This window comes from Serinus canaria, chromosome 25, assembly GCF_022539315.1.
Source record: "Serinus canaria isolate serCan28SL12 chromosome 25, serCan2020, whole genome shotgun sequence".
NCBI lineage: Eukaryota > Metazoa > Chordata > Aves > Passeriformes > Fringillidae > Serinus > Serinus canaria.
Genome location: NC_066338.1, coordinates 12,003,014 through 12,021,435, shown reverse-complemented (window position 1 = coordinate 12,021,435; position 18,422 = coordinate 12,003,014). Strand labels below are relative to the sequence as shown.

Here is an 18,422-nt window from a genome sequence, read left to right as displayed (position 1 = left end):
TGAGCACCGGGAGGGGACAGGGCAGGGACAGTGCATGTTCTGCTCCCGGGATGCTGAGCAGGACCCGGGAGGGGGTCAGTGTGCAGTCCCCGGGCAGCTGGAGTGGAAGCATTTGGAGATTCCTATAAATAACCGCTCCAGGAGACACAAGAGAAATTCCCCAAGTGCCCGTCGTGCCCGAGTCCCTGGCTGGCTGCCTGTGCGGGTCGGTGGCAGCTGCTGGAGTGGCCCCCGTGACCCCCGGGGTAACGCCTGGGGGGACGGGGGGGCTGCGCGGGCAGCAGGTGAACGGCACCGGGGCCGCCCGGTAAGAGCAGGGAGCCGGACCGGGGGTCGGGACACGCAGCAGGAGCCGCTGTCCCGGCAGGTTCGGCTGGGCAGGGACCCGGAACCGTGGGGGAAACGGGGGGTGATGGGCGGTGGGTACCGGGACACCGGGGGGCGATGGGTGATGAATACCGGGACACTGGGGGGCGATGGGTAATGGATAGCGGAACACCGGAGGTGATGGGCGGTGGATACCGGGACACTGGGGGGCGATGGGTAATGGATAGCGGAACACCGGGGGCGATGGGCGGTGGATACCGGGACACCGGGGGTGATGGGGTCCCGTCCCGGCCGCCACTGTCGGGGGTATCCGAAGGAAGAGCGGGCCCGGGGCTGGGGTGGAGACGGGCGCGCCGCACGTGACCCCGGGACACGTGGCCGCGTCACGCGCGCGCCGCGCCCGGCGAGGCTCTGGCGCGTGCGCAGCGGCCCCCTGCGGCGGGGGTCTCCCCGATGACGTCACGTCGCAGCGGGACCAATCAGCGGCGGGGAGGGGCGGGGCCTGGCGGCGGCGGCGGCGCCGGTCCCGCGGGTCCAGCGCGCTCCCGGTCCCGGTCCGGCCATGGCCCAGCGCGGCGGCCCCGCGGTGCTCCCGGACAACCCCTTCCAGGACCCCGCGGCGCTGCAGGCCCGGCCCGGGTCTGTGCTCGATGGCTACAACCCCTTCGAGAGCGACGCGGTGAGCGGCGGGGCCTGCCCGGACACCGGGGCCTGCCCGTGTACCGGATCTTCTTCCCGGGCACCGGAGCCCTCCCCGCTGCTGGCGCGGTCTCACCTCTCTCCTCTTCCCCTGCAGCCACCGCCGCCCTTCCAGACCCCTTCGGTGGCGCCGCCGCCCCCGGTACCGGCGGCCGCGCAGCCCCCGCGGAAGGCGAGTCCCACCGAGCCCCGCAACTACGGCTCCTACGGCTCGCAGGTACGGGGGGAGGCGCCGCCAGGCCGGGACACGGGAGCCGGCGGGAGCCCAAGGTTTGTGTCCCCCTTCTCCGCAGGCCTCGGCCGCCGCCGCCACGGCAGAGCTGCTGAAGCGGCAGGAGGAGCTCAACCGGAAAGCGGAGGAGCTGGACCGGCGGGAGCGGGAGCTGCAGAACGCGGCGCTCGGCGGTTCCCAGAGTGAGTGGCTGCGGGGCTGGGCAGGGATGGGACCCGCTTGGAGCCCTCCTCGCCCCTCCTCACCCCCTTCCGTCCGCAGCGAGGCTCAACAACTGGCCCCCGCTGCCGTCCTTCTGCCCGGTGAAGCCGTGCTTCTACCAGGACATCCCCGTGGAGATCCCTGCTGACTTCCAGAAGACAGTTACAACCATGTACTACCTCTGGATGGGTGAGTCGCCAGGGGAACCTCGGGGCAGAGCCTGGCAGCAGGTGGAAGGATGAATTTCCTGTGCTGCTGCTCCGGGGAAATTGGGATGAACAGGTGGTGGTGGGGGTTGGGGGAGCCTGGGCTGGCTCCTGAGCGCTGTCCTGTCCCTCAGCCAGCACCATTGCTCTGTTCATGAACTTCCTGTCCTCGCTCGCCTGGTTCTGCGTGGATCCCTCATCCGGTTCTGGGTTTGGCCTCTCCATCCTCTGGGCTCTGCTCTACACGCCCTGTTCCTTTGTCTGTTGGTACCGGCCCATGTACAAAGCTTTCAGGTGTGTCCTGAGCCCTGGGCACCTGCTCCAGCTCCTGGGGGCCTCTGGCTCTGCAGGATGTGCTCTTCCCGAGCTCCCTGTTCCCCTGCTTTTGGAAGCTTCATTCTGTGGCCTAACCGTGCCCATTTCTTCCTCCCAGGAGCGACAGTTCCTTCAACTTCTTTGTCTTCTTCTTCGTGTTCTTTGCCCAGAACGTGATGTATGTGCTGCAGGCCATCGGCATCCCAAACTGGGGATTCAGGTGGGCCATGTGCTGACCCTGCAAAGGCAAGAGGTGGGTGGGGAAGAGGGTTGGGGGCCACAGCCTCTTGTTTTGCAGCGGCTGGATCCTGAGCCTGATAGCACTGCGGACTAACACGGCCGTGGCTGTGATGATGATCCTGGTGTCCTTGTCCTTCACGGCAGTGGCTGTGCTGGGGATCATCATGCTGAAAAAGGTGAGTTGGGATCAAAGCCTGCAGCCAGAGCCATCCTTCATCCCTTTTGGGGGAGGTTTGGGCCATCCCAGCTCTGTTTACCAGGGGCCTGCAGCCAGAGGCATCCCATCTGGGGGAGGTTTGGGCCATCCCAGCTCTGTTTACCCAGGGCCTGCAGCCCCAGCCCTGACCCCAGCCCCTGCTGCCCCCCAGATCCACTCTCTGTACCGCCGCACGGGTGCCAGCTTCCAGAAGGCCCAGGAGGAGTTTGCAGCCGGGGTTTTCTCCAACCAGGCCGTGCGCACGGCCGCGGCCAACGCCGCCGCGGGCGCGGCCACCAACGCCTTCCGTGCCCCGTAGCCACGCGGGCGCCCAGCCCTGCCCCTCCCGGCGCACCGGGGCTCTTCCCGAGGAAGAAGAGGAAACCTGAGGAAGAGGAAACCCGAGTCGCACTTTCACTGGATCCCCGTGCGTCCGCATCAGAGGCTGCCTCATCCCAGCTTGGAAGTGCTGGTGCCTGAATCGTCTGCTGCTCTTTACCCCCTTTCCTCACGGACAGAGGCTGTTCTGGTTTGTGCTGGTCCCCTCCCCTCAGCAGACTGGGGGGAGCAGGGTGGGGAGCGCTGAGGCCAAGCCCTGAGCCATTGCCCTCCCTTCCAGCACCAGCTGCTGGGGGCAGGAGCCTCCTCCAGATGGCTGGAATGCTGCTTCCAGGGACTGGAACGGTCACTTGCCTTCCTTGTGCTCTCCTGTTTCCCCACCCGGTGATGACACTTGTGTGTGTGGGAGGGTCCCCTGCCCCCCGTGTGCCCCCGGACCCCCATGCTCTGCCAAGAATGTCATCCCCTTCTTCCTCCTGGGGCTTGCTCCAGTGGGATGAGGATGGGGCTGGTGCTTTTCCCCAGGGTGTCTTGTCCTTTTGTCCTGTCCCTTTCCCCATCCTCTCCCTCTCTTCAGGCCCAGGGATGAGGAGAGCAGGGCAGGGACAGGCAGAGCTCGGGCAGCTGCTGCTTGTGGGGATCCTGCCTTTAGCCCATGTGGACCCCAAAGCTGGGCTGGGTGCCGAGGAGCAGCCCTGGCGTTTACATGGCACCCCTTTGCCTCCAGGGAGGGCTGAACAGCTCCTTCAGTCCCCCTCCCCACCTGCTTCGAGGACTGTGACCCCTTGCTGCCCCCAGCACCCTTCAGCCAAGGCCTTTGGGGGCTGAGCCAGTCCTGGTGTGCAGCCCCTCGCCCCCTTACCTGCCCTCTGTCCCCTGTCCTGGTGTCCCTGGGGATCCCCAGGACAGGTCTCATGCATTCTGCTTCAGTCCGTCTCCTCTCGGATGCTCCCGGTTTGTCCCCGCAGCTCCGGGGCTGGCGAGAGGCTTTGTGCCTTCAGCTGTGGGGGCCGGTGCCCTCCCGGTCCCGCTGCGGCCGGGGCTCCTCCGGGCGTCCCTGCCTCCTCCGCTACTCCCCGTGTGCTGTTCCCGACCGCTCCCGGTTTATTTAAGGAATAAATGAAGGTTCACTCTCTTCCTTCGCCATCTCCGTGCGCCTACCGGGGCTGGGGGGAGCAGCGGGGCCGCTGCCGGTGTCGCCGCTCCCGGGGGCGGTGTGGGTGGACTACAGCTCCCGTCGTGCCGCACAGGGGCGGCCCCGGAGCGGGCGCGGCCAAGCCCCGCCGGCCTGTGGGACCGTCCCCGCCGCTCCCGGCGCTCCGCCGCCCGCCTCCAGCTACGGCCCCGGGCGATCCCGGAGGGCGCGGCGGCGGCGATGCTCGGCCGCAGCCTTCCGCCGCTCCGGCGTCCCCGCCTGCCGCTCCGCGCGGCGCCGGGGCTGCAGGGCGCGGGGCGGACGGACCGCCGGTAGCCGCCCGCCCCTACCGGTACCGGCCCGGCAGCGGGACCCGGCCCTGCGCCCGCCGCCCGCGGAGGATGCTCCGGTCCGGACCGCGGCTCCCGCCTGCTGGCGCTGCCCCGGGGGCCGCGTCCCGGGCGGCGGCTCTCGGACCCCGCGGGGCGGGATGATCTCCCGGCGGGGGCCCGGCGCTCCACCGACGGCCAGGGAGGAGGCGGCGGTCCCGGGGCCGCGCTCCGTCTCCGGCCGGCGGCTCTAGGCCCGGCCCGGCCTGGGTGCGCAGAGACCGGCGAGGCCGGTTCTGTTCTCCGCGGAGCTTCTGGCGGCCCCGGCTCCTCGTGGCCGTGGGCGCTGCCCGAGCCCCCCCTCCCGGGGCAGTGAAGAGCCACCGTCAGCATCCTCCGGCAAGGCCGAAAGGTGGAGCCCGGCCCGTTCCCGCAGAGCGGCTGCTCCTGCTCCCCGCTGTCCTGGCGCGGTGCCGCCGGCTGCCCCGGGGCTCCGGGGCCGGCCCCGAGCCGCCGCCCGCCGCGGCCATGCCCTCCCCCACCGACTCCAGCCGCTCGCTGACCGGCCGCAGCTCCCGCAGCCTCACCCACCTCCGCCTCCAGCGTACCTGGCTGCAGGTTCTGCTGGTCCTGGGTCTCGTGCAAGCCATCCTGGGCGTCCTCATCGTCACCTTCAGCCTGGTGGCGGCCACCATCACTCCCTCCACCAAAATCCGGCACTCCTGCCCGTCCTGGGCCGGCTTCTCGGTGAGTGCGGGGCCGAGGCGGCGCGGGGAGGGGGCTGCGCTGCTCCCCGGGGGCCGAGACTGCCGCCGGTCCCGGGGGAGGGCAGCCCCGCTGCTCCCCCACCCTCTGCCTGTGGCTGCCGCGGTGCATTGTGGGAGAATCCCAAGGGCTCCCCCAGGGTGACTCTGTGAGGGATGGGGACCCCCAAGGGGTACGGGGGAATGCCTGGGGTCCGCAGCCATGGGCAGGGAGGGGTGTGGGGACACCACAGTGACCTCAGGGCAGGGCCAGGGTGGCGATGGGGGCTCTGCTCTGTCTGCTGGGTGTTGGGGTGAGGGCGGCACCCGGGGTCCCCCGTGGTGACCCTGCAGCACGGATCCTGGCCTGGGTTTGCTGCCCAGCCCGAGCAGCCCGCAGTCCCCAGGCTCTGAATCAGCAGTTTCTCCCATCTTGTGGCTCCAGGGCTGCTCCTACAGCCCCACTGCTCCCGGGCTGGCCCCAGGCCTGCAGGGACCGTGGGTAGGGGCTGCTCGCGGCCCCTCTGCCTAACAGAGCCTTCTCCCTGTGCTCACCCCGGGGCTTGTGCACCTGCAGCTGGCACTGTCCGGGCTGGTCGGCATCATCTCCTGGAAGCGGCCGCTCACCCTGGTGGTAGGTGTTGGGGGGACACCCTTCCGCAGGCGGGGGAGCCCAGGATGGGGAGGCCGAGCAACCCCCCGCGCCCCCGGGTGCGCAGCCGGCTCCCTGCTCCGCCGGCAGCCCCTCTCCTCCCGCTGCAGATCGCCTTCTTCACGCTGCTCTCCGTGCTGGGCGTCATGCTGAGCCTCGCCGGCTCCATCCTGTCGTGCCAGAACGCACAGCTGGTGAAGACCCTGGAGGCCTGCGAGAGGGTGAGGCTGAGCAGGGACCCCCGGGCTCATCCCTGCTTGTGGGGGGCTCTGGGGAGAGCTGCGGGGCTGGTGGGATGTGCTGGTGGCTCTCCGGGGGATAGCACCGCATCCAGAGCTTCCTCGCAGTGTTTCTTGTCGCCAGGAGAGGGACACGTGTGTCTGCTGTCAGGCCCGCTCGGAGCCCCCGCCCGCCTCCTGCAGCCAGCAGAGCGAGATGCTGACCATGTTCCCCAACGCCAACTGCCGGAGCATCCGTGTGGCACTCAAGGTGGAGGAGCAGGGGGATGCAAGGGCTCCCTGGGAAGCGGCCGCACCCCCGGCCATGCTCCGCGGGCTCTGCAGCTCACCCCACTGCTCCCCAGGATCTCCTCTTCAGTGTCTGTGGCTTGACCATCTTCTCCACCATCATCTGCATGCTCTCTGCTGTCGTGTGCTGCATCCAGATCTTCTCCCTTGACATCGTCCACGTGGTGAGTGCCAGCTCTGGCCCAGGAGCAGCATTCCCAGGCTGGGGTGGTCCCTGGGGTGCCAGGGCAGGACCTGGCCTCCATCCAGGTGCAGATTAAAGCTCAGGGTGCACATCCCTTGCTAGATCTCAGGGCAGGAGGCCTCAGCTCTCCCTTCTCCCCTCTCCCTGCAGCTGGTCCCACAGCGCTCGAGCTCTGTGACATTGGAATGCACGTCCCCACCTGACACCTTTCTGCAGAGCATGATGGACTTTGAGGAGTTTGTGCCTCCAGTGCCACCTCCCCCCTACTACCCACCTGAGTACACCTGCAGCTCTGAGACAGATGCACAGAGGTACCAGCTGGGAGGAAGGCTGCTAGGACAGCGGGGCCCGTGTGCCCCCAGGCTGGGCTTGTCTCACCCAGTGTGGCTTTTCTGCTTTGCCTCCACAGCATCACCTACAATGGCTCCATGGACAGCCCCGTGCCCCTCTACCCAACCGATTTCCCCCCATCATACGAGACAGTGATGGGGCTGCGGGGAGACAGCCAGGTGGGGGCTGTGGGGCCGTGGGCAGGGCAGGCCGGGCAGGAGGGGCTCCAGCTCAGCTGAGCCCTGTGCCTGCTGCCCCACAGGCCACCCTGTTTGACTCACAGCTGACAGAGGGCTCCCACACCTGCACCTGTGACCGTGTCCCCTCCATCGTGCTCAGCGGGGAAGGTGAGTGCTCTCCCCGGGCACGGGGGACCGCGGCGGGGCCGTGGCAGGTCCGGCTTTTCCCGGCAGCTCCTCAGCCGTGCTCCTCCTCCTCTTGCAGTCTCCATGGACAGCGGGTCCCTGATCATGTCCGAGATCATGGACATCCCCGGGGACAGCAGCCCCTCGGAGGACTCGTGCCTGCTGGAGCTGCAGGGCTCCATGCGCTCCGTGGATTACGTCCTGTTCCGCTCCATCCAGCGCAGCCGCGCCGATTACTGCCTGAGCGTGGACTGCGTGCAGTGCAGCCACCACGCTCGCAGCCCCACGCTGGCCTTGCAGGGCCCCTTCGAGGAGATGCCCCAGCCCCGCGTGCGGGGCGAGCGCTCCTATTCCTGCTCCACCGCCGAGCCCGGCCCCGACGGCGTCTTGGTGGGGGGAGCCGTCACCCACAGCTGCAACCGGCTGGTGGGGCCGGTGCGCTGTGCAGGGCCCTGCTTCCCCGAGGTGCGCCTCAAGGACAAGGGATCCTCGCTGCAGGAGCGCGGCGGTGGCCGCCCCACAGACGCCGCCGCCGGCCGCCCTGGCCACCCCCGGCGCAACAGCGAGACCTCGTGCCCTTCATCCCCGGCCCCAGGGATGGCCCCGCGCCCGCTCCTGAGGTCACACAGTGACCCCGGCGTCCCCATGGTCGGCCGTGCTGGTAGGTGACAATGACCGGCGTGGGAGCGTGGCAGCGTCTGTGCGGTACGGCCGGGATGTGCCGCAGGGTTTGGCTGCGTTTTTATGCGGCCGGGTGGGATTAGAGCCGGTGTGGGATGGAACGGGTGAAGCAGGGGAGGTCTGCTGGGCTGGGTTGTGCTGCCTGGGGTGTGCACAGCTGCCCAGTCCTGAGGGCTCTCTCTGCTCCCAGCAGATTTCAGGGAAGTACTTTATACCAAAGCACTGGAGGACACCGTGTCTGACTCCTCCGCTGATACAGGTCAGGGCACTGGGGGGTACTGGGAGAGAAAGGGGACACGGGGGGGTGTCTGTAGTCCTTTGGGGACTGAGCTCACCCTGTGGTGGCTGGGGACCAGTGGTGGGACTGCTCCTGCTGACTGGGGGGTGGGACACAGCAGGACCCCAGGCCACTGAGGACAGGTCTGCTGGCAGCAGCATCTTAGGGTCTGACAATGGGGACAGGTCCATCAGAACAGTGTCCCAGGTCTGACAGTGGGGACAGGTCCATCAGGACAGTGTCCCAGGTCTGACAGTGGGGACAGGTCCATCAGGGCAGTGTCCCAGGTCTGACAGTGAGGACAGGTCCATCAGGGCTGTGTCTCAGGTCTGACAGTGGGGACAGGTCCATCAGGGCAGTGTCCCGGGTCTGGCAATGGGGACAGGTCCATCAGAGCAGTGTCCTGTGCCTGTCAGAGCAGTGTCCCAGTCTGATGATGAGGACAGGACTGTCAGAGCAGTGTCCTGTGCCTGTCAGAGCAGTGTCCCAGTCTGATGATGAGGACAGGACTGTCAGAGCAGTGTCCCAGGTCTGACAGTGAGGACAGGTCCATCAGGGCAGTGTCCCAGGTCTGACAGTGAGGACAGGTCCATCAGGACAGTGTCCCAGGTCTGACAGTGAGGACAGGTCCATCAGGGCAGTGTCCCAGGTCTGACAGTGGGGACAGGTCCATCAGGGCAGTGTTCTGTGCCTGTCAGGGCAGTGTCCCAGGTCTGACAGTGAGGACAGGTCCATCAGAGCAGTGTCCCGGGTCTGGCAATGGGGACAGGACTGTCAGAGCAGTGTCCTGTGCCTGTCAGAGCAGTGTCCCAGTCTGATGATGAGGACAGGACTGTCAGAGCAGTGTCCCAGGTCTGACAGTGAGGACAGGTCCATCAGGGCAGTGTCCTGTGCCTGTCAGAGCAGTGTCCCAGATCTGATGGTGGGGATGGATCCATCAGAGCAGTGTCCCGGGTCTGATGACAAGGACAGGACTGCCAGAGCAGTGTCCTGTGTGTGACAGCACCTACCCCACAGGGCTGTGCTCCGAGGCCTGCCTGCTCCACCGTTCCCACTGTGACTCCCCGCCGCTGCTCCGGGCTGGCTCCATGGGGAAGAACAAGCTGCCACCCTCCAAGAAGGTGTCACAGCAGCTGTCAAAGACAACCACCCGCTCCCTGGGGGACCTCAAGGGCTACCGGGGCACCCGTGGGCTGGTGGCCAGGTTCCTGCAGAGACCCAAGCGCAGCCTGGCAGCTGGCATGGAGGTGTCTGGGCACAGCTTCCACGGGCACAAACAGGTGGGTTCTGGAAGCTACAGGGAATGGGCAACTCCTCCTTGCCAGAGAACTCCCATCCATGCTCTCCCTCCCTTCTCTCCCCATCAACACCTCCACCCTGGCCCTTCCATTGTTTCCGTTCCCCTGCTGCACCCCCGTTGTGTCGGCACCCTGGCTGCAGGCAGAGCGTTCTTCCTGCAGCACTGTCCTTGCCCAGCCCTTCCTGGGGGGCAGCTCCTTTTCCTTGATCCCCACTGGAGCCACAGCTGGGAAAATCATGCCTGTTGCAATGGCTTTGGCTTTGCCCCTGAGTCACTGCACCTGGAGGCAGCTGCTGGGACATCCCCACAGCTCAGCTTTACGGGACGCCGGAGTCCTTGCGCAGCCCGAGAGGCCTTGACGGGAACCAACCTGTCCCAAATGCCAGCGTGGGCGCGTGATGCACGCCTCTGCCATCCCTGTCACCTCTGTCCTCCTGCCCCGTGTGCCGCCTGGCCACGCTGGAGCGTGGGGGGTTGAGCACACTGGGGTGAGCACGGGAGGGTGTCATGGGCAGGGGTGTCATGGGCAGGGGTGTCATGGGCAGGGGTGTCACGGGCAGGGGTACCACGGGCAGGGGTACCACGGGCAGCAGTGGCACAGACAGAGGTGCCACAGTCAGCAGTGTCATGGGTAGGGGTGTCATAGGCAGGGATACCATGGGCAGCAGTGTCACAGGCAGGGGTGCCACGGGCAGGGGTGTCATGAGCAGGGGTACCGTGGGCAGCAGTGCTACAGGCAGAGGTGCCACAGGCAGCAGTGTCATGGGCAGGGGTTTCATAGGCAGGGATACCATGGGCAGAAGTGTCACAGGCAGGGGTGCCATGGGCAGCAATGTGACAGGCAGGGGTGCCACGGGCAGGGGTGTCATGGACAGGGGTGTCATGGGCAGGGGTGTCATGGACAGGGGTGTCATGGGCAGGGGTGTCATGGACAGGGGTGTCATGGGCAGGGGTGCCATCCCTGTGGCTGCAGCCTGTCCCCATGGCTTGCAGGTTCCCTGGAGCGCCTGGCCTGGTGCAGAGCAGCCCCACGAAGGAATCCACCTGCAGAGCTGCGGGGACCTGAGCTCCACCTCGTCCCTGCGGCGGCTCCTGTCCTCGCGCCGCCTGGAGCGCAGCCGCCCCCGGAGCCTCAGTGGGGCCTGCAAGGAGAGCGCACTCTGAGGGCAGGGCCTGGCAGGGACCCTCCGCTCTGGGGAGGGGGTCTCACGCTGGGCTCAGCCCTGGACATTGCTCGGACATTGCTGCTGCTGCCCTAGTGGGGCTGGGCCCTGCACTGCTGCCCCGGGCGGTTCGGCCGGGCCCCTTCCCCAAGCAGGGCTGGGGTTTGGGGCTGGTCCCCTGGCGGGGCTGGGACAGCTGTGCCTGTCCCCTGCCTGTCTGGGATGGTTATGCCTGTTCCTTGCCCTATTCCTTGTTCTGGACATGCCTGTCCCTTGCCCTGTCCCTTGTGCCAGCTGTGCCTATTCCCTGGGATGGCCACGCCTGTCCCCTGCCCTGTCCCATGTTGTGGCTGTGCCTGACCCACGCACTGGCCATACCCTGTCCCCTGTGCCAGCCGTGCCTGTAGCCTGGCATGGCCATGTGTCCCCTGTGCCGGCCGTGCCTGTCCCCTGCCCTGGCCATGCTGTCCTTTGCCCTGTCCCTTAGGCTGGGTATGCTGGCTTGATCCCCGGTCCCTTGTGCCAGCCATGCCTGTCCCCTGCCCTGTCCCCTCCACTGGCCGTGCCTGTCTTTTGCCTTGTTCTTTTGGCTGGCCACACTGGCTTGATCCTTGGTCCCCTGTGCCAGCCGTGCCTGTCCTCCAGGACCACCTTGCCTGTCCCCTGACCTGTCCCTTGTGCTGGCCTGGTCCCTGGCCTCCTGTGCCAGCGTACCCCAGAACTGCCATGCCTGTCCCTTGCTCTGTCTCCCGTGCCCGTCTCCTCTCCAGGCCCTTCGCCCCGTTCGGTCCCGATGCCGGTCCCTGTGCCGGCCGTGCCTGTTCCTCTCCGCCCGGCTGCGCCCGGGCCGCGCTACGGGGCCGGTCCCGCGGCCGCTGCCCCTCGCTAGAGACCGAATAAAGGTGGTCGCCGCCGCCCACGGGGCCGCTGTCACGGGGCGGGCGGGGCCGAACGGGGCGGGGCGGGGGATCAGCTGACCGGTCACGGGGTGCCGGGTCCCGGTTTCCCGGTAGCGGCTCCGCGGGACGGGGCGACCGGTGCCGTCGGGTACTGGGGAGGCAGCGGGGACCGGAACCGGAACCGGGACCTGGACCTGGACCGGGACTGGGACTGGCTGCTCTTCTCGGGGAGTAGACGGGGGCGGGGGGAAGCGACCCCGTGCCAACGCGGTTCTCCCGGTTCGCGGTGCCAGAACCGGCGCGGGGGAAGGGCCGGGGCCAGGCCCGCCCAGAGTCGGTGCCGCTCCTGCACCGGGTGTGGGCGGGACGGGCTGCCCGAGCGCCCTTAAAGGCAAGGCCGGCGGCGGAGCCGGTGCTGCCGGGCCGGCTCCGAGCGCACCGGGAGAGGCGGGGCCATGGGGACTGTCGGTGCCCTGTGCTGGCGGCTGCTGCCGGTGCTGCTGGCCGTGCACCGGGCCGCAGGTGAGCGAGGGGGACCCGGGATACGCGGTGGGTCCGGGGAGAGGCGTCCCCGGGTGGCCCGGAATGGGAGGGGGCCAGGAGGAAATACTTTCGGAGTCTCTGGTCGGGGATGCTCGGGAGTTGTCCGGGGGTCCGGAGGCACCGCGGAGCTCGGTGCTCGGGAGGTACCGGGGTGTGGAGCGCGGGGGCAGTGGCGTCACCCCCGGGGCAGGCGGGAGAGCAGACGGGGACACGTCCCTGAGGCTGCTCCCACCACCCTGTCGTGCCCCCCAGGCTCCCGGCCCTGCAGCCCCAAGTACTTCGGCCGTGATGCCATGGTCTGCGTCTGCAATGCCACCTACTGTGACACGCTGGACCCCCTGGTCCTGCCAGGCCCCGGCTACTACGTCAAGTACGAGAGCAGCAAGGCTGGCAAGCGGCTGGAGCGGAGCGAGGGGAAATTCCAGCACAAACTCTGCGCCCCAGGTACTGCCACGGATGGCAGGGATGGGATGGACCCTGCAGCAACCCACCGTCATGCTGGGCTCCCCTCCCTGCAGATGTTGTCCTCAGGCTGGACACGACGCAGCGCTTCCAGAGGGTGAAGGGTTTTGGTGGCTCCATCACCGACGCGGCCGCCATCAACATCTTATCCCTGCCGGAGAGAGCACAGGATCACCTGCTGCGCTCCTACTTCTCTGAGGAGGGTAGGGTGTGGGGGACACAGGTGGGATGGTGACAGGGATTATGGACATCATGGACACCTGGTGTCCCGCTGTGCTGGCAGGGCTGGAGTACAACCTCATCCGCCTCCCCATGGCCAGCTGTGACTTCTCCCTCCATGCCTACACCTATGATGATGTCCCCTACGACTACGAGCTCGCCCACTTCGCCCTGCGGGACGAGGACACCAAGCTGAAGGCGAGCGGTGGGAGGGAGCAGGGGGGGCTGGAGGGTTACAGGGGCTGAGCTCAGTGGGCCCCTCCTCCTCCTCCTCCTCCTGCAGATCCCCCTCCTTCACCGAGCCTCGGCCATGAGCAAGCGGCCGCTGTCGCTGTACGCCAGCCCTTGGACCTCCCCAACCTGGCTGAAGACCAGCGAGTCCTACGTGGGGAAGGGGACACTGAAGGGGCAGGCAGGGGACAAGTACCACAAGACCTGGGCCAACTACTTTGTACGGTGAGGAGCTGTTGAGGATGGGGGAGAGACCCGGGGGCCTCTCAGTGGTGGCACTGGGGACTCTCACAGCTCATCCCTTCCCTCCACGCCAGATTCCTGGATGAATACGCCAAGCACAATGTGACATTCTGGGCAGTGACAGCAGAGAACGAGCCCACGGCCGGGCTGATCAACAACTACCCCTTCCAATGCCTGGGTTTCACAGCTGAGCAGCAGAGGGACTTCATTGCCCAGGACCTGGGCCCAGCACTGGCCAACAGCTCCCACCGCCACGTCCAGCTCATCATCTTGGATGACAACCGCCTCCACCTCCCACACTGGGCCAGAGTGGTGAGTGTGGTGACCCTGGGAAGGGCCCCTGTCCTTGTGGGGACCTGGGTGCTCTGCCTGTGGAGGGCTAGGCCTCTGTTCCAAGTGGGATTGACTCTTCTCCCTGCCAGGTCCTGGAGGATGAGAAGGCAGCTCGCTACGTCCACGGCATTGGCATCCACTGGTACCTGGACTTCATTGGTCCCATCCAGGACACAGTGCTGCCCACTCATGAGCTCTTCCCTGACTACTTTATCCTGGCCACGGAGGCGTGCATCGGGGCCCATTTCTGGGAGCGGGATGTGATTCTGGGCTGCTGGGAGCGAGGGAACCAGTACAGCCACAGCATCCTGACGGTGAGGCCCCTGTGTGCTGGGCCCTGGGGAGGATTGCTGGTGTTGGGCAGGCATCTGAGCTGTCCCCTTGCAGAATCTGAACCACTTTGTGTCTGGCTGGACTGACTGGAATCTGGCCCTGGATCTGGAGGGGGGCCCTAACTGGGTCAAGAATTATGTGGACAGCCCCATCATCGTGGACAGCAGTGAAGGCATCTTCTACAAACAGCCCATGTTCTACCACATGGGGCACTTCAGGTGGGTTGGAGCCCACAACACGTGCTAAGCTGCCTTGTCCTGAGAGAAGCAAGGCAAATTTGGCTCAAGAGGAGCTCTCCTGGGGTCTCCCTGAGGTCGCTTCTCATTTGTCTGTTCAGTAAATTCATCCCCGAGGGCTCCCAGCGTGTGGGGCTCGTTGCCTCCAGGGAGTCCAAGAAGACAGCGCTGGAGTACACGGCTTTCCTGCGCCCCGACGGGGCTGTGGTTGTGGTGGTTCTGAACCGGTGGGTGATGCAGCCTGGCCCCCTTGTGTGGGACCCCCATCTTGCCAGCCCTGTGTGTGGCCCCTGTCCTGCCAGCCCTGTGTGGGACCCCTGTCCCATCAGCCCTATCTGGGACCCCCATCCTGCCAGCCCTGTGTGGGACCCCTGTCCTGCCGTGTCTGTGTAGGACCCTGTCCCATCAGCCCTGTGTGTGACCCCCATTCTGCTGCCCCATGTGGGACCCCCATCCCATCAGCCCTGTGTGGGACCCTCATCCTGCCTGCCTTATGTGGGACCCCTGTCCTGCCACCTCCAAGTGTGCCCTCCGTCCTGCCAGCCCTGTGTGGGATCCCGGTCCTGCCACCCTGCATGTGACCCTCATCCTGCCACACCCCTGTGGGACCTCCATCCTGCCAGCCCCGTGTGTGACCCCCATTCTGCCACCCTTGTGTGTTACCCCCGTCCTGCCAGCCCCATGTGGGACCCCACCCCTCTGGGCCCTGTGCAGGTGCTGCAGGTGTGACCGCCCCGCTGTCACCCCGCAGGTCCCCACAGGACATCGCTTTTGGGCTGGCGGACACCGTGGGCCTCATGGCGGCCGTGGCTCCGGCCAACTCCATCCAGACCTACGTGTGGCAGCGGCAGTGACGGGGCTGAGGCTCCCGGGGCCGGGCACAGCCAGGCTGGAGGTGCAGCCCCAGCTGCCCGCGGGCTCGGGCCGGGGCAGCGTCCCCGGGGCTGTGACAGAGTCAGGGCAGGCCGGGAACCCTGAGCGTGTGCAGGAGGGCCGGGGGCACGGTGCCCCTCAGGGTGGAGACCCCACAGGCTGTGAGCGCTGTGTTCTGCTGTTCCGACATTAAACACGGATGCTCCCTTGATGTCTGCGGCTGGAAGAGAAACCTCCGGGTCCCTCCCCTGCTCCTGGGCACTGTGGCTGGGTGCCACCCCGGCGTGGAGCCTGCTGGAGGCTGGCGAGCAGCACAGAGCAGCTGGAGCGTCGTGGGCAGCCCCTGTCCCTGCCCAGCCCTTCTGCCCACCTCAGCTCCTGTGGGGCTCACCCTGCTGAGAGATGCTCCAGGCATGAGTCTGCTCCCAGCTCCGAGCATGCTCTGCCTGGCTGGGGCTGAGCAGAGCCCAGGTGTGCTCCTGCTGCTGTTGGGGACAGGTTTTAGGAGCTAGCAGGTGGCTCGGGAGTCACCCTGAATGCAGGTGCTCTGGGTGCTGCATCAGGAGCAGGCACAAAGCCCTTGGACACCCACCCTCGATGGACTGAGCAGGGATTGCAGCCAAGCCTCAGCTTTCTGTGCTTTCCCTGCAAATCTGGAGCCACCTGCAGCCTGATGTCAGGCCAGGGGCTGGGTGGGTCACTCCCAGACCAAGGTCCTGAGGCCAGGGCTGGAGGCAGGGCCAGCTCCAGGGGCATGGCAGCATGGGGTGCTCAGGCTTCCAGCCGGCTCTGGCTGAGCCCCAGCTGCTCCTGGGGCTTTTCTGGGACGGGGAGGCTGCCCAGGCTGCAGCAGCCCTGCCTGGATTGTGCTGTTCCCCATGGGGGCTGATCTTGAGGGGTCCCTACTGTGATGAGGAAACTGGGGGTGCATCAAGGGGCTCAGCACCCACCACGGATCTGGGGTGCCTTGAGCGAGTGGGGGCAGGACCGGGAGTGGGTGCTGAGTGTGGGCGCACCCAGGAAGGAGGGAGGGAGCTGGCAGGGTGTGAGAACAGGAGATTAGGGCAGGGAGGTCATAATTTCAGGGCGAGGAGGGCGGCGGGGCCCCTGGGCTGATCCGTGCAGGTGGGATGTGCCCAGGGGTGCTGTCAGGACTGACAGCCGCGATGCTGCGTGGGCTGAGCACAGCCCAGGCGTGGCCAGCGAGCGACAGTGTCACCCTGGGACACTGGCACGCCACGGAACCACAGGGACGCTGCTCCTGGGACCTCGCAGCTCCGGGAGTTGCCGCCAGAGCCCTGGCGAGAGCAGCCTGCTCCTGCCCCGAGGCTGTTTGTGTTTGTCCACAAGAGGGAAATGTTTCTCCAGGATCACGCAGCGAGTCCCATCCCCACCACCCCGCTGCCAGCATCTCTCTCCCGGTGCAGGGCTGCTCCCCCACCTGTTTCTCACTTACCTGCCCCGCTGCTCACGGCTGTGGCCGGATGCTGAATCACCCCGGTCCACGTGCCCCGGTCCCTGCGCTCGCCTCGGTGCTCAAGGACCGACTGGCTCTGGGATAAACGCAGCGGGGGCGAATCCTCCGACGTCGCTGGGCTTGGCTCTGCTCATTAATTCTTGTGCAAAGCCTTGGCTTGTGTGGGGCTCGTGGGTGACTGGGGGCTGCTGGGGTCCCACCTAGAGCCAGTGATCACCCTGAGGACTGTCCCCTCGTGCTCTGGGCTGGGGTCTCGCTGTTGGGAAGGAGTTGCTGTGATGCCACACTGAGGCTCTTTGGTATAAATATTAACAAAGTCGTGATCCCCTGAAAGGTGACTCAGCTCAGCTCTGTGTCCGTGCCTCCATCCACACAGGCCTGGCTTAGGGACAAAATTCACCCTCTGGCTCCTCTGGTGGCTCCTTTGGCCCCACCTCCTTGAACAAACCCCCCCAAGCACGACAAAGGGTGGTCATACCATGCCACGAGTCCCCTGCGACCCCCAGGAGCTGCCCCTCTTTGGAGACTGGCTGGTGGGGCTGCCTGGTATCTGCTGTGCCAGCAGCTCCCTGCGAGGCGTTGCCCGGCCCCTGGCTCTCACTTTTCCTGCTCAGCAGGGCGCTCTTATCAGCTGGTGTTGATAAGGATGAGCTCCAGCAGCCTCCGCAGTGTTTTGCTTCCAGGAGCTGTGGGACCTGAGCCAGCTGGGGGGCTGTGGGTGATGGGGGGCAGGAAGAACTGGAGCTTGGAATGGGAAAGGGTGAGCAGGGGCATCCTGAATGGCTGGAAGTGAGCTCAAAAGTGGCTGATTGCCTTAGGAGCTATTAATCCCTCCCCAAAATTGGGGCTCATTAGCCTGGGTGTAGCAGTCTGGTCACACCTTAATCACACTTGGAGGTGGGAGAGCCACAGTGCAGCGGGACAGGGACAGGAGCTCCCTCCTGGGGCACCTATTTGCCCCAAGAGATGTAACCAGGGGCTGCCTGGCCCCATCTGCCCCTGCCCCAGAGGCTCCAGGTGTCTCATGGCTCAGCTCCCAGCAGAGGTGTGAAACTGTGGCAGGGCCATGGCAGGGCAATGCTGGGGGTAGGAGGAACTTTGATGAATTGATTTGCCCCAGAGCTGTATCTGATATGCCAGAAATGGAGAAAATTAGTCACAAAGCGCTGCTCCACCCATGGAGGGAAAGCTAACGGAGCAGTTTAACCCTGTGCAGGGCAGCCCTGAGCTGATGATTGATGCTCCAGGCCAGCAGACCTGTGGCTGGGAGCTGTGGCCACTCTCCATTCCCTGGGCCAGCCCTGTGTGGAGATGCTGAGGATGTCCCCATGGTGAGGGGAACATGTCCACAGGAATCCTGGGTGATGGCACCAGGTAGGGCCTGTGTGCCCACATGAGCTGGCCCAGTTCAGCCTTGGCTTGATGGGCTGGAGGGTGACTCCTGGAGGAGCTGGGAGTGCTACTGGAGCACCAGAGCTGGGCTTTGCTCCTGGCATGGTATTGGGACATCAGGGTCCCCTTTGAGGGTCTAACTGCTGTTGTTGACAGCTGGAGTGCAGCCCTGCTTGCCCAGAGGCTGGGGTATTGCCTCCTTGCTGTCACTGTGCCACTGCTGCCACTGCTGTCACCTTCCCCAGCACATGCTGAGTCGGGGAGAGTGATGCCAAAGGCTTGGGCAGGGAATGGCAACAGCCCCAGCTGCCATGTGGCCACTCCTGCTGTGCCCCTGTGCTGCCCTGAGCTGTGCAGCCACGTTCACTGACCTTACCTGGGTGTCCTGGACCCTCCTGCACGCCCCTGTAGCTTCTGGGGGACAGTAGGGACAGCGGGGTGGCGGGCAGGGATAAGTGGGTGTCCTGTTGGAAGTGCCCAGCAGGACAGGCAGCTGTGCCATGAGCCTGCCCTTGGCTCTGCTGGGCTCTCAGGGGCTCATCCAGACCCTGCCTGGCAAAATAATTAGTTCTTCCTTCAGGGGGGTCTCAGATCTGCCCCTGTGACCCTTCCCTGTGCTGGCTGGCCCTTTCACCCGGGCCCAGCTGCCAGCACCATGTCCCTGTCCCTCCTTGCCGTGGCAGTGGAGGGCGAAGGGGACTCGGCGAACAGATGATCGGCGGTCCTCGCCCGAGGGCAAG

General features: G+C 66.2%; 3 protein-coding genes and 1 long non-coding RNA gene across 17 annotated transcripts; 3 read left to right on the top strand and 1 right to left on the bottom strand.

Annotated features, from left to right (window-relative positions):
* Window positions 1-775: 775 nt before the first annotated feature.
* Window positions 776-3,890, top strand: SCAMP3 (secretory carrier membrane protein 3). 4 transcript variants are annotated; one of them, XM_050984352.1, is made up of 8 exons: window positions 805-1,006; window positions 1,124-1,243; window positions 1,320-1,440; window positions 1,520-1,648; window positions 1,800-1,959; window positions 2,099-2,200; window positions 2,279-2,396; window positions 2,736-3,890. In XM_050984352.1, the coding sequence occupies exons 1-8, from the start codon at window positions 890-892 to the stop codon at window positions 3,000-3,002; spliced, it is 1,134 nt and encodes a 377-aa protein (XP_050840309.1). In that variant the 5' UTR covers window positions 805-889; the 3' UTR covers window positions 3,003-3,890. The 4 variants fall into 4 exon arrangements, with proteins under 4 accessions (XP_050840308.1, XP_050840310.1, XP_050840309.1 ...); XM_030232031.2 differs by lacking the exon at window positions 2,736-3,890 and adding an exon at window positions 2,589-2,735 and having other exon boundaries at window positions 820-1,006; XM_050984351.1 differs by having other exon boundaries at window positions 776-1,243.
* A 724-nt stretch (window positions 3,891-4,614) lies between these two features.
* Window positions 4,615-11,315, top strand: ENTREP3 (endosomal transmembrane epsin interactor 3). Of its 11 annotated transcripts, none has more exons than XM_050984344.1 (12): window positions 4,615-4,966; window positions 5,540-5,596; window positions 5,725-5,835; window positions 5,978-6,103; window positions 6,198-6,305; window positions 6,476-6,636; window positions 6,735-6,834; window positions 6,918-7,002; window positions 7,100-7,681; window positions 7,892-7,960; window positions 8,996-9,258; window positions 10,272-11,315. In XM_050984344.1, exons 1-12 carry the CDS (start codon window positions 4,748-4,750, stop codon window positions 10,440-10,442), a joined length of 2,052 nt encoding a protein of 683 aa, XP_050840301.1. In that variant the 5' UTR covers window positions 4,615-4,747; the 3' UTR covers window positions 10,443-11,315. The 11 variants fall into 11 exon arrangements, 5 of the variants coding, with proteins under 5 accessions (XP_050840301.1, XP_050840303.1, XP_050840299.1 ...); XM_050984346.1 differs by having other exon boundaries at window positions 10,252-10,344; XM_050984342.1 differs by having other exon boundaries at window positions 7,895-7,960; window positions 8,996-9,766; window positions 10,272-10,328.
* On the bottom strand, window positions 10,288-18,359 carry LOC127060614 (uncharacterized). The gene is made up of 3 exons (XR_007779800.1): window positions 16,270-18,359; window positions 12,375-12,496; window positions 10,288-10,420 (listed from the first exon to the last, which is right to left on the bottom strand). It is a non-coding gene; the product is annotated as an uncharacterized LOC127060614 (long non-coding RNA).
* On the top strand, window positions 11,411-15,024 carry LOC103823954 (lysosomal acid glucosylceramidase). The gene is made up of 10 exons (XM_050984348.1): window positions 11,411-11,862; window positions 12,136-12,327; window positions 12,402-12,548; window positions 12,629-12,762; window positions 12,848-13,020; window positions 13,113-13,350; window positions 13,461-13,685; window positions 13,759-13,922; window positions 14,042-14,167; window positions 14,692-15,024. Exons 1-10 carry the CDS (start codon window positions 11,796-11,798, stop codon window positions 14,792-14,794), a joined length of 1,569 nt encoding a protein of 522 aa, XP_050840305.1. The 5' UTR covers window positions 11,411-11,795; the 3' UTR covers window positions 14,795-15,024.
* Window positions 18,360-18,422: the final 63 nt, after the last annotated feature.

Coding starts and splice junctions, on each gene's coding strand:
- LOC103823954 (XM_050984348.1), top strand. CDS start 11,796: ATGGGGACTGTCGGTGCCCTGTGCTGGCGGCTGCTGCCGGTGCTGCTG. Junction 12,763..12,847: donor ACGAGGACACCAAGCTGAAG/GCGAGCGGTGGG, acceptor CTCCTCCTGCAG/ATCCCCCTCCTTCACCGAGC. Junction 14,168..14,691: donor GTTGTGGTGGTTCTGAACCG/GTGGGTGATGCA, acceptor GTCACCCCGCAG/GTCCCCACAGGACATCGCTT.
- SCAMP3 (XM_050984351.1), top strand. CDS start 890: ATGGCCCAGCGCGGCGGCCCCGCGGTGCTCCCGGACAACCCCTTCCAG. Junction 2,201..2,278: donor ATCCCAAACTGGGGATTCAG/GTGGGCCATGTG, acceptor CTTGTTTTGCAG/CGGCTGGATCCTGAGCCTGA. Junction 2,397..2,735: donor GGATCATCATGCTGAAAAAG/GTGAGTTGGGAT, acceptor CGTGCCCCGTAG/CCACGCGGGCGCCCAGCCCT.
- ENTREP3 (XM_050984341.1), top strand. CDS start 4,748: ATGCCCTCCCCCACCGACTCCAGCCGCTCGCTGACCGGCCGCAGCTCC. Junction 5,836..5,977: donor CCCTGGAGGCCTGCGAGAGG/GTGAGGCTGAGC, acceptor TCTTGTCGCCAG/GAGAGGGACACGTGTGTCTG. Junction 6,306..6,475: donor CCCTTGACATCGTCCACGTG/GTGAGTGCCAGC, acceptor CTCTCCCTGCAG/CTGGTCCCACAGCGCTCGAG.